At 49.8% G+C, this 12844-nt stretch overlaps 1 protein-coding gene across 2 annotated transcripts in view; it reads right to left on the reverse strand.

The window, feature by feature from the left end:
• dpp3 (dipeptidyl-peptidase 3) overlaps positions 1-12844 on the reverse strand; it is a 25641-nt gene that overhangs the window by 2537 nt on the left and 10260 nt on the right. For both annotated transcript variants that reach the window (XM_048619733.1, XM_048619734.1), the window contains exons 7-16: positions 12325-12455; positions 8716-8846; positions 8239-8297; positions 6876-7070; positions 4427-4539; positions 3006-3098; positions 2698-2757; positions 2125-2249; positions 760-880; positions 270-449 (exon numbers count right to left, since the gene is read on the reverse strand). In XM_048619733.1, coding sequence (XP_048475690.1) covers positions 270-449; positions 760-880; positions 2125-2249; positions 2698-2757; positions 3006-3098; positions 4427-4539; positions 6876-7070; positions 8239-8297; positions 8716-8846; positions 12325-12455 — 1208 coding nt within the window. The remainder of the gene's footprint in view (positions 1-269; positions 450-759; positions 881-2124; positions 2250-2697; positions 2758-3005; positions 3099-4426; positions 4540-6875; positions 7071-8238; positions 8298-8715; positions 8847-12324; positions 12456-12844) is intronic.

Here is a 12844-nt window from a genome sequence, read left to right on the forward strand (position 1 = left end):
GACGGGGTGAGCGAGACAGAGAGAGAGAGAGAGAGAGAGAGAGAGAGGGTGTGACGGGGTGAGCGAGACAGAGAGAGCAGACTGAGAGGACAGCTTGCAGAGAATGCGAGTGCACGGGGGAATGAGACAGGGTTACCAGAGCGTGAGAGAGCGCCTCACAGGGCGCCAGCAGGGAAAGCAAGCGAGCAAGCTCAATCGTGCAGGGTTATTCTGCAGGATCTTGGTCAGCATTCCTCTTCGTGTCCCTACAGAGCCTTCTCCCCCTGTACCTGCAGCTTCCTGAGGAATTCCTCGATGGCAGTCTTGCCGACAGTGGAGATCTTGCTTCGGTCGAGAGTGATGATAGCGTCAGGTTTGCCGTCTGTCCCCGTGGTTTGTCGGATGGTGACAAACCCCTGGCCAGCTTCCAGGAGAACCCGCAGAATGACAAAACGGGCCTGCATGTGGGCCTGTGACAGAAATAGGCAGTGGTCGAGAGTGAAATCTGATGCGCTCTCCCAGCGCTGGCCCTCCCACAGCGCGGCGCTCCCCCAGCGCTGGCCCTCCCACAGCGCGGTGCTCCCCCAGCGCTGGCCCTCCCTCGATATTGACACTGCCTCTGTAGTGCTAACATGAATTAGCAAAGATGAATGCACCTCAGTACAACACCGGCTCAGTTTTATTTTTCCTGCTTAAAGCAGAAAGGTATGAAACAGGGAGTGGATTCAGATTTAGTTCAGGAGCTGGGGCAATGAATGGTATGGGGTCTCAGTCTCTCACCTGTCTCCATTGCTGGCTCTCTGGAGTATAGAACTCCAAACCCAGGACTCCCGCTCGAACCATTGTCAGCCAGTTCACGTAGATAACGTCATCAGCATCTGTGCCCTCATGGCCGAATATCCTGCAGGGGATAAAGCCGTCCCCAGGGGAGTACGTACAAAACATACACACATACACACACACGAGCGCATTTTAGCTTCCAAACAGGTAATGTCTATTCAGACCTTCACACCTGTTCTGCAATTCTATCAAACTGTGACCCAACTGCATCTGTGCACTGTTGTCTCATATCCCTCAATGCCTTCTGTTTACAAAAATTAATTGATTGCTCACTTGGATTGAGAATCAATCGCCGTGTTCTGAGCAGCATTTGGAACTCCTGTCCTCCCAACTTGTGCGGGACACTGTTTCTTAATTTCTTAGCTCCTGAAAGACGTCCCAATCTGCCCTGGTCCAAGACTCCCCAGGCAGGTGCAGTTTCTTTCTCCTAACCTCATCTGTTCCCAGGAAATGGCACATACCTTTGATCAAATCACGCCTGAACCCTCGCATTTCCAGAGAACACAGTTCCAGTTTGAGTAAGCTTCCCTCCTATTGAAGTGCAGCAGTCCAGTCCCATTCTCATGAACCTACATTGCACACCCTCCAAGACCAATATAGCCTTAAGGCATAGGGCCTGGAAGCACACAGTAACTGCTCAGTGTTGTAATGTGAGGAGGGAACAGAGTGTCTATTCGGGTTACCAGATTCTCTCCTTGGGGCTTCTTGCAGCATGGGGATAAGATAGTGGGGGATGGCACGCTGGCTCAGTGGTTCGCACTGCTGCCTCACAGCACCAGGGACCCAGGTTCAATTCCACCCTCGGGAGACTGTCTGTGTGAAGTTTGCACACTCTCCCCATGTCTGTGTGGGTTTCCTCCAGGTGCTCCGGCTTCCTCCCACAGTCCAGGGACTTGCAGGTTAGGGTGGATTGGCCGCACTAAATTGTCCCATAGTGCCCAGGGACTTGCAGGTTAGGGTGGATTGGCCGCACTAAATTGTCCCGTAGTGCCCAGGGACGTGTAGATTAGGTGGGTTATAGGAGGATAGGTTTGGGTGGGTGCTCTGAGGGTCGGTGTGGACTTGTTGGGCCGAAGGGCCTGTTTCCACACTTGTAGGGATTCTATGAAATAGTAAAGGATCTTTTTAAAAACGTAAAAATCACAGAAGGGTATCAATGACCGAGATGGATTTTTACAACAATTGGCAATGGTGACCATTTTAAAATTGAAAACGTGCCGTGGCGGGATTGGCACCATGTCTCTTGAGCATTAGCCTGGGGTTCTCTGTTACCGATGCAGTGAAATGGTTCAGCCCAAGACTTACTTCAACACCTCCCTGTTGAGGCAGAGATACATGCCCACGCACTCTGCCCGACATTCCTCGTAGCTGGACGCAACTGTGGAGAACTTGCTGTCCCAGGTCTCGCCGTGCTTGTACCAGCTTTGTACCTGGGCAGGGGGACAAACACAGAAACCCGACTGCTACTTAGTCAGGGAAGCCCACCGCATTGTGACAAACCGCACGGGGATGCGTTGCGTGAACGGCATGGTGCTCGCCGGCACAGGGAGGTGAACAGCAGCAGTTAAGAGGGAAGCCGGAAAAACACAAAGCAGAGGAAGCAATAGAAGGGCCAATTAGCGTTTGAAGATGATCACCACCAGCTTCAAGGGGCAATAAAGCCAGCTACGCACGCATCCCACAAACAAACGAGCATTTGAAAAATCCAAAAGGCTTACACCGAGGAATCATTATTTTTTTTGAAGAACGTATACACACAGTTTGCTTAAGATTTGGAAGGTGCTGCCTAGGGGTGAGGTGGAAGTGCGTGATCCCTCCTTAACAGCGGCAACCCCACCACCCCCAAACCCCTTCCCTACCCCCTCCCCAAGGACTCACCGTCTCTCCGGTCTCAGGGTTCACCAGATTAGGCTCAAAGTTGAACTTTCCATGCTTGTCCTGAGTTTGGACGGAGAATGGGGTGGGATGATACAGAGAGAAAGGAAAAGGGACAATGATTACTGTAAGGTCCCAGCGTCAGCCCCACCGTGGAGCAGGAGATAAGGCAGCATCTGCTCCCCATGACAGAATGCCAATGTGACACTCTTCACTCCAACCCCATCACAAAACAATTCCAACAGCTGAAGACCCACGCTGATGCCCTCTCCCGCGTGCCCCTTCGGAACACACCAAAGACAACAACAAACCTGAACAAACAGTTTCCCACTGCCATGACCGAGGAGCTCGTGCAGGCCAACCTGAACCTCGAAAGATGGGCTCCTCCATTTGATGTACAGATCCTGCCAAAGGAAAGTAACAAGAGGAAATCACCATCAATTCCTGTATCGTTTCAGTGTGATCCACAAACCCTCGGGACCTCCCGGATCAGTCTTTAAAATAGGAGGCTCAGTGGTTAGCACTGCTGCCTCACAGCACCAGGGACCCAGGTTTGATTCCACACTCGGGTGACCGTCTGTGTGGAGTTTGCACATTCTCCCCGTGTTTGTGTGGGTTTCCTCCAGTTTCCTCCCACAGTCCAAAGATGTGCGGGTTAGGGTGGATTGGCCGTGCTAAATTACCCCATAGTGTCCAGGGATGTGCACACTGGGTTGGTAAGCCACAGGAAATGCAGGGTTACAGGGATAGGGTAGGGATGTGGAGTCTGGGTGGGAATGTCTGCAGAGGTCAGTGTGGACTGATAGGCCAGCTTCCACACTGCAGGGAGTCTATGAATCTCACCCTAAACCCATGCAGCCCCGCCCTCGGTTAGCGAATTTTCAGCCAGAGGGAACGTGTTCCTTCTCCCCCCCAGCTCACACCCCTCACGACGTCACCCACTTCAATCAGTCCTGCTCTCAGCCTCCCCTGATCTGAGGTGAACAAACCGTGCAGGGTATCTCCACGGTCCCACATACGGCAACGCGAGAACGACCCGGACCATCTGTTTTCTGGTGACTGTTGGTCTCGTGCACCCCCCCGACCCCGGGGAAAACTCCCCGCTGATCCCCTTCCGATAGCAGGCTCTTTGGCACTTCCCCAAAGACACAGGTGGTGGCCTGAGTTTAACCTCACATGTGGCTTAGCGGCATTTCCTCAGCTGGGGTACCGCCTCGGAATAAGGGCTCACGAGCTTTAAACTTGTGCCAGGCCGTTCCGTGGGTGATGTGGGTGATGACAGGAAGGATTCCCTCACAGCATATGGGGGGGGTGGTGGAATGGGAATCTGAAAATCTCTTCACAGTTCCCACAAAGACTACTGAAGAGGCGGAGGGGACAGATTGCTGGCAAAGGGGCAATTAAGGGTCGTGGAACCAAGCAGGGTAGATGCCAAGTTAAAAAGCAGTCCAGCTGCGGTATGATCCAATACTGTCACAAGTAACACGACACCAGGTTATAGTCCAACAGGTTTTATTAGAAATCACACAAGCTTTCGGAGCGCTTCGGTATCACGTGACTTCTGACTTTGTCCACTCCCAGCCCGATAGTGGCACCTCCACACCGTGACCGAATATTGTAAAAGGCTGAATCGTGAAAGCTGGGTCCATCCCCTCCTGCTCCCTACAAATCATCCATCACACACACAGCACTCAGTTGAATACAGAAGGGGCACCAGTGCAGGCACACCTACCTTATCTCCCTCCTCTAAGAAAGTCAGCTTCTCCTTCTGCGTGGAGTAGGCCACTGCCAGAACGTTACCCAGCGAAACGTTTTTGAACCCTACCGTCTGCCGAATATCGTCGTCTGGAAGTTTCGGAAAAGAAACAGGACGCGGGTTAAAAAAAACTCGGCCGAGCGGGGGAGACACAGGGAGGGAGCGTGGCCTATTTCGCCACAGTCACCCAATGAGCTCGACTCAGCGGGGTCTTCGTTTGCTGGGAAATAATCTTTGCGAGTGCATCATCATGGGAGAGAACAAGGCTCGAGTGTCAGAAATGAAGGGGTGGTGTAATTGGGGCTGGGTATTAAGTTGTTTAAAGGATCCGATCGGGTAGAGTGGAGGTATTTCCTTTGTGGTGATGGCTGGGGGTCTCCAGAACAAGGGACAAAAGATTCAGACTTTAGCCAGACCATGATGTCAGGAATGACTTCTGATGCTTTTGTTTTTTTTGGGGTTGGGGGTGGAGGAGGAGGAGGAGATCGGCAACTCAGAATCTGTGCAGGGTGGAAGTAGGCCATTCGGCCCCTCGAGTCCATACTGACCATCTGAAGAGCAGCCCGCCCAGACCAACCCCCTACCCTATCCCTGTCACCCTGCATGTCCCGTGGCTAACCCACCCAGCCTGCACATCCCTGGACACTGTGGGACAATTTCCCACGACTGTTCTACCCTAACCTGCACATCTTTGGACTGCGGGAGGAAACCCCACGCAGACACGGGGAGAACGTGAAAACTCCACACAGACAGTTGCCAGAGGGTGGAATCGAACCCGGGTCCCTGGAACTGGGACCCAAGGCATCAGTGCTAACACCACTGAGCCACTGTGCCACCCCTCCCAGTTACTCCCACAGAAAGCAGTCAAACCTTGGGGGACAATTTCAATACTTGAAACAGATTTTTTTTTTTTTTTTAATGCGGGATAATTAACCCTACAAGCTCTGCTGCTGAAGTTACCGCGTTCCTTTCTGTTGGGCTTCAAGGTTCGAACTGTCTCTACTCCTCACACCCAGAGACACACCGTGTTCTGGAATACAGTCCCAACATCCAGTTGGGCCAGTTCCCGCAATCCAGACAGGAATTGCTGCCTTCAAAAATCACCAGGCAGTCCCTTGGAGACTGCTCCACCATTCAATAAGATGGTGACTGGTCCTACGATGCTGTCAATTGCACATCCCTCCACTCCCTCATTCAAAAAGCTGTCTTCCTTAGTCCCGAATAAATTCAATGACCCAGCCTCCATCGCCCACTGAGGAAGGGAAATCTGCAGCATCATGACTCCGAATAAAACTCTCCAGTCTTAAAAGGGAGCCCTGTTACTTTAATCTGTATGTCGGAATTGTACCCTCGCCCTTGTAACATGGAATGCAAGACGTAGGAGCAGCAACTAGGCCATTCAGCCCATCGAGTCTGTGCCGCCATTCAATCATGGCTGTTAAGTTCCTCAGCTCCATTCTTCCGTCTTCTCCCTGTAACTTTGATCCCCTTAACAAACCAGAACCAATTTAGAATCAATTTCTTCTCAGTATCCTCTCTAGTTTTGTCCTTCATTGCCAGAGAGATGGAGTTTAATAACAGGGAGGTTATGCAGCAACTGTATAGGGAGCTGGTGAGGCCACACCTGGAGTCACTGTGTACAGTTTTGGTCTCCTTACTTGAGAAAAGATGGACTGGCACTGGAAGGGGTTGCAGAGGAGGTTCACCAGGTTAGTTCCAGAGTTGAAAGGATTGGCTTATGAGGACAGATTGAGTAGACTGAGACCATATTCATTGGAATTTAGAAGAATGAGGGGAGATCTTATAGAAACGTATAAAATTATGAAGGGAATAGAGAAGGTAGAAGCAGGGAGGTTGTTCCCACTGACGGGTGAAACTAGAACGAGGGGGCATAGCCTCAAAGTAAAGAGGGGACCAGATTTAGGACTGAGCTGAGGAGGAACTTCTTGATCCAAAGGGTTGGGAATCCGTAGAATTCCCTGCCCAGTGAAGCAGTTGAGGCTTCCTCGTTGAATGTTTTTAAGGCAAAGAAAGATAGATTTTTCAACAGTAAAGGAATTAAGGGTTATCAAAGTTTTTGAGAAGATTTGTAGCTCGGGTTGTGGATGTGGTTGTAGACTTGCTCGCCGAGCTAGTCCACGAAAGGATCAGCCATGATTGTACTGAATGGTGGAGCAGGCTGGAGGGGACAGATGGCCCACTCCTGCTCCTGGCTCTTATGTTCTAATCAAGTCCTCACAGGATCTTCTAAACTCCAATAATATCACCCCTCTTTCTTTGAGACTCCTGTGGCTTTAAGTACAAACTTTTCAGGTAAGGGGAACACATCCGTCCCAGGAATGGGCCTGGACCTTCCGACTGGGAGGTGGCGGATATGTATGCGGGGGAGTGCCGGGAGGCATGTGAGGAACAAGAGGCTGCTTACAGTTTGGGATGTTGATGCCAGCCGGAATGCCACTGCCCGCGAAGGTCAGCACGTCGAGCGAAGTGAAGTCCGGTTTGAGGAAGCGATCCTTCTCAAACTCCTTGGGCCAGGGCAGTTCTGGGAGCAGCCGTTCAGCTGAAGCCACCAGCTGGGAGAATTTGGCGCTCATGTCCTTGTTGACCACAGCCACAAAACCTGGAGGGACGGGGAGGGGGAATAAAACACCGACTCAGTTAAACTGAACCGCCAGCATACTAGCTCATGTTAAACAGCATTCACCGTCAGATCGTAGGACAGCCCATCGAGATTTTATCACCCAGTTCCTGAGGAGGGCCAACATCTGGGCTACCATCACCCCACACCACCCCCACCCCGACGTTTCACACCAGCAAACAGCACAATGGTCCGAGCACAAACCTAGACAGATTCCCCTTCCTCCAGGATCCTTCACCATGTCAGGGTGTCCCACAGCTGAGAAACTACTTCCTTTTTGAAGTACAGTGTCTACTGTAAATGTAGGAAATGGAGGAGCCAATTTGTACGCAGCAAGCTCCCACGCACAGCAGCACGAGAGTGACACAGATCACTTGTTTTTTGTGATGTTGGTTGAGGGATAATCTTTGGCCCCAGGACCCCAGCGAGAACTACCCTCCTGCTCTTCTTCCAATAGTGGCCGTGGGATGTTTTGCATCTCCTCCATGTCCTGAAACACCCCAAGGTGGCAGATGGGGTCTCTGTTTAATGTCTCATCAGAAGGATGGCACCCCCAACAGCGTGGTGCTCCCTCAGCGCCGACCCCACTGACAGCGTGGTGCTACCTCGGCGCCGACTCCCCGACGGAGCGGCGCTCCCTCGGCGCTGACCCCCCGACAGTGCGGCGCTCCCTCGGTGTGGGCTGAATATGGAGCGGTGATCAAACCCACAGCAGTTCTCTTCTCGGTGAGTCACTACTACTGGAGAACAAGAGGTGGGGGAGAGAAATGGAACTACATCTCCAGAGAACCTAATCTTGTTAGACATCCAAGATGGAGAACTGGAACTATGACCACAGCAGGAAACCAGGGCAAAAGAAAGGAAGAAACCATCAATGGGTGTGGTGTAACCTCCTAGCCCGGTATCACTTCAGGTCAAACCAGTTCTTAATTATTTAAATAACTTTTCCTTCAGTTTTTGGTGCTAGCAGTTCTTGCTCAGGGGTCAACAGATTCTTGCAAACGGAAGGCCAATCACTGACCTTGTGGATGTACCCGAAACCATGGATATTACTCCATCACTGACTGAACCAAAGGCAGGTTCTGTGCCGTGCTGATCCCACACAATGTAGCCCAGGCAAGGAAGGGAGCTCTACAGCTCACAATGTTACCTTCAAACTCCCCTCGCGATCCATAAGGGTCTCGATAACTTTCGATGAAGCCGATGTAGCTGTGGAATCAAACCGTAACTATTAGTTGGATGACAATGACTGCTCCACAGCTCCCTACTGCCTTGTGTCTTCATTGTTGGCCTGACTCTATCATTTCTCTCTGTTGGTTTCTCCACTACCAGCCTCATTCTCCCTCCTCCCTGCACCAGTCCCAGTCAGAGATACTGATACAAAATGGCGCCAGTGGAGCTTGCCCCAGTTGAACAGCCTACCTTACACAGCCAAAAGCACATCAAAGCAGAGATTGGTGGTGTCTGTGCCTGTGTGCCCATCTGTCTGTCTCGTGCGCGCGTGGGTCTGTCTGTCTGTGTGTGTGTGTATACACACATCAGTAGATGTAGGATGGCATACACTGGGCAGGTGCCCACCAAGGGGCACAGTCAGGGGGCCATGTGACATCAGCAGGCAACAGCTCACCTCTCTACGATGGGCCCCACATCTTTGATCCAGTGCTTGGAGCCCTCCTTATGAGCATCAATGGAGCCGGTGGTGAAGCTCTGGATGTACTGCTCCAGCATCTTCACTACATTGGGAGAGGCTGCATAGTCCTGTCGAGATAAGCAGTTGCAAGGTGAGTGGGAGAGATTGATTGCCTGTCTAGGGAACGTTTGACACTGGGCAGGTACAGATGAGCTTCTGGCATATTTTACGACGCACTAAAGACCTTAGGACTCTGCTAGAAGATAGGAACTGGTACAGCTCACAGCATGCTGCTCTGTAGCCTTACCAACACGTACATAATATTAATAGACATTATTTGAGCTTACTGAGAAGTCTGGCCTGAGCTTGTATGAAAAACGAAAGAACTCACACTAAGACATGGTGTAGAGACATCACTGTCAGGTAGACAGTGTTTCTCTGTGGGAAATGTGAAGCAGGAAGCAACACTGAATGACCAAGAGGCACAAGCAGGCAGTGGCCTAGTGGTATAATCACTGGACTGTCAAACCAGAGACCCAGGTTCAAATCCCACCACGGCAGATGGTGGAATTTAATGCAATAAAAGTCTAATAATGACCATGAAACCACTGTTGATGGTCAGGAAAAACCCACCTGGTCTGGCCTACACGTGACTCGAGACCCACAGTAATGTGGTTGACTCTTAACTGCCCTCTGGGCAATAAATGCTGCCTAGCCAGTGATGCTCATATTCCATTAATGAATTTTTTAAAAAAAATCATGATTTGGTGTGGCCAAAGTGGAACTTTGGAGCTCAGAAATAGTCTGAGGAACAGGCTGTTGTGCCCAGAACACATTCAGAGAAAAAGTTAAAAAAAGTAACATTACTGAGCAATATTTTGCTGATTACTTTATACAAAGGTGCATACTTTGCTCATTTATTTTTCAAACCTCAGCTAAGGTATTAGTAAGTGTGACGTTGTATTACTTATGTAAGAATGGAATGCAGCATTATGACAACCGTAGAGCTGTTTTTCAATGTGTTTGGAAAATTCACACAGCAAATTTCTAGCCTGCTGACCCACAGCAGGCTGACTGGCAAACCTCACAAAGTTCATTCCACGTTTTCGGAGGAAACTTCCACGGAATACGAGGTGGGCAAGTATGTTGGGCTGCTCCCTTGAGCGGGAATTTTAAAAGTTCCAAACGTGGCCTAAGCCGATTTGCAAGAATGAGGAGTGGGTTAAATAGCTTGGCTTTGACCTTTACAGCGGGCAGTTATAGTGGGTACCATGTACAAAACCCTCCACAAGGACACCCATGGCCAACCTAAAGGTTTGAAAGTCAGGCAGGTAGCCAAGGGGAGTGACGATCTCATGCTTCTCCATAAGCCCGCCCGCCCCCCCCTTTCCTGTCACACCCACAAACCCAAGAAGGATGGAGAGAAGGAAGTGAAAGGATGGTGAATGGCCACTGGTATGACGATGCAGTGGCTTTAAAAGAAACCAGGACAAAACACATTTCTTAGAGAGCGTTTGGGGTTCAGATGCCGAGCAGTCTATAAAAAGATAAACACTTTGTGTATGTTTTTAAAAAAAAGTTGGAACAATAGAAGCAGCCTGAATGGGTGTGGTCAAGCTCCCACCCAGAGAACCAGGGACTTTTAGATTTCAACAGCAGTTGCTATTGGGGTCTGGAAGAAGTGGAAGCTATTTCCCCCCCCACCCCCCCCCACCTCTTGATTACAGCCAAAACGTTGGGGTGGGGTGGGGTGGGGGTGGTCTCGGTCTCTTCCTGAGCTGCTGGATTGCATATGAGACAAAATCTGTCTCCTGAATTTGACATTGTGCCATGGGTGTGTTTATGGGACGTTACTGTATTGGGACAGTTAATTAGTAATAGTCACTGTATCTATTACTCTTAAGTTTTCCTATATAGAGTTAAGTTGTTCCAAGTTCCTCTTTCTTTTGTTGTATTTTAACTATCGTGTTTGAATGAATTGTGTTTCGCTTAACGGCAAGTAGTTTGACCAATTGAATCACATCTGGAACACTGCGCCTCACATTCACCTTTAAAAATAAGAAAAAGTTAGAGTCTAGGCTACCTTCTTAATATATTTTGAGGGGGTTCTGGTCTGGTCCATAACAACCAGCAAGAAGGTACAGTTAGGAATGCAAAGGGACATCCTCCTTAGGTCAAAAAGAAAGTAGGATTGATGTCTTCACAGCTAATATGTCTCCTTTGCAACAAGATGGGACATCTACATGTGGACAGCTGGAAATGGAACAATAAAGCAGCATGGTACAAAAAATGGTTCAAGTCAAACATGTGATCTTAGCACCCATTAGAACAGGAATGTGGGAATATCTATTGCAAGGATACCCAAGGAGATTCTTCCTTGAATACGGCTGCAGTCAAGCAACTGGACTTTGTAGATGTTTTGACTCCAAGGGAGAAGCATTCACTCTCATTCTTCCAACAAACCTGGCTCGATCAGTATTACTGCTGCCGAGCCACTCTTGGTGGTGGACATTGAAACCCCCCACCCAGAGTATACTTTGTGCCCTTGCCATCCTCCGTGCTTTCTCCAAGTGTTGTTTAACATGGAGGAGGTACTGATTCATCAGCTGAGGGAGGACTGTATGTGGTGATCAGCAGGTTTCCTTGCTCACAAGACTTCATGGGGTCCACAGTCAATGTCAAGGACACCTACAGTAACTCCCTCCTACTGTATACCACTGTGCCACCCCCTCTGCTGGGTCTGTCCTGCTGTTGGGACAGGACATATCCAGGGACGGTGATGGTGGTGTCTGGGACATTGCCTGTAAGGTATGATTCTGTGAGTATGACTATGTCAGGCTGTTGCTTGACTAGTCTGTGAGACAGCTCTCCCAATTTTGGCACTAGCCCCCAAATGTTAGTGAGGAGGACTTTACAGGGTCGACAGGGCTGTTTCTGCCATTGTCTTTTCCGGTGCCTAGTCGATGCCAGGTGATCCGTCCAGTTTTATTCCTTTGGGACTTTGTAGCGATTGGTACAACTGATTGACTTGCTTGGCCATTTCAGAGGGCAGTTGAGAGTCAACCCATATTGCTGTGGGACTGGAGTCACATGTAGGCCCAGACCAGGTAAGGATGGCAGTTTCCTTCCCTGAAGGACATTAGCGAACCAGATGGGTTTTTCCTGACAATCGACAATGGTGAACAGTAGAGTCTCAGTTCTGGACTTTTGTTTTTATTGAATTCAAATTCCACCATCTGCCGTGTTGGGATTTGAACCCAGGACTGTAGCTGGGTTTCTGGATTACTAGTCTAACGATAACACCGCTAGGCCATCGCCTAACCCGAGTGCGGGACTTGTTCCTAGTCTACCGATTGAGGGAGTCGATTCTCTAATGGGTAATAGTTTGGCTAGTGTCGATGGCAGCGTGGCAATGACTGTGACACAGCATTTGCAGATCTTACCAAACTTCTGACAACTACTGTGTCTAAAAATGAGAAGCTTTTTGCTAACATTGGGCATCTAAAAAGGAAAAACACTCAATGCGGGGAAGCAATTTTCGCACGTACAAAGCGAGATTTTTCTGTATATTCTTCCCAGTGACACTACAGTCAGTCAAGTCCTCACCTTGGCTTTCTCCAGATTCTCCACCACCCTCTTCATTAAAGGCCAGTAGTCACCTCGAACCACCCTGAACGTTACTCCATCAAACTCATAAACCCCACATATGCTGTCGGATTCACCCTCCAACTTTACACCTACAAGGGACCATGGATCAAATTAATACAAACAGCAAAGAATATGAGGGTTCAAAAAGTAACAAGGAAAATTCTTACATGACAAATGTTTGTTAAAACGTTAAATAAATGGAATATCTGTCGCTGTATAACACTGGGGTAACAGTACCGGTGGGGACAGGTCTGTCGCTGTATTACACTGGGGTACAGTACCGGTGGGGACAGGTCTGTCACTGTATAACACTGGGGTACTGTACCGGTGGGGACAGGTCTGTCGCTGTATTACACTGGGGTACAGTACGGGTGGGGACAGGTCTGTCACTGTATAACACTGGGGTACAGTACCGGTGGGGGACAGGTCTATCGCTGTATAACACTGGGGTACAGTACTGGTGGGGACAGGTCTGTCG

This window comes from Rhincodon typus, chromosome 43 (genome assembly GCF_021869965.1).
Source record: "Rhincodon typus isolate 14 chromosome 43, sRhiTyp1.1, whole genome shotgun sequence".
NCBI lineage: Eukaryota > Metazoa > Chordata > Chondrichthyes > Orectolobiformes > Rhincodontidae > Rhincodon > Rhincodon typus.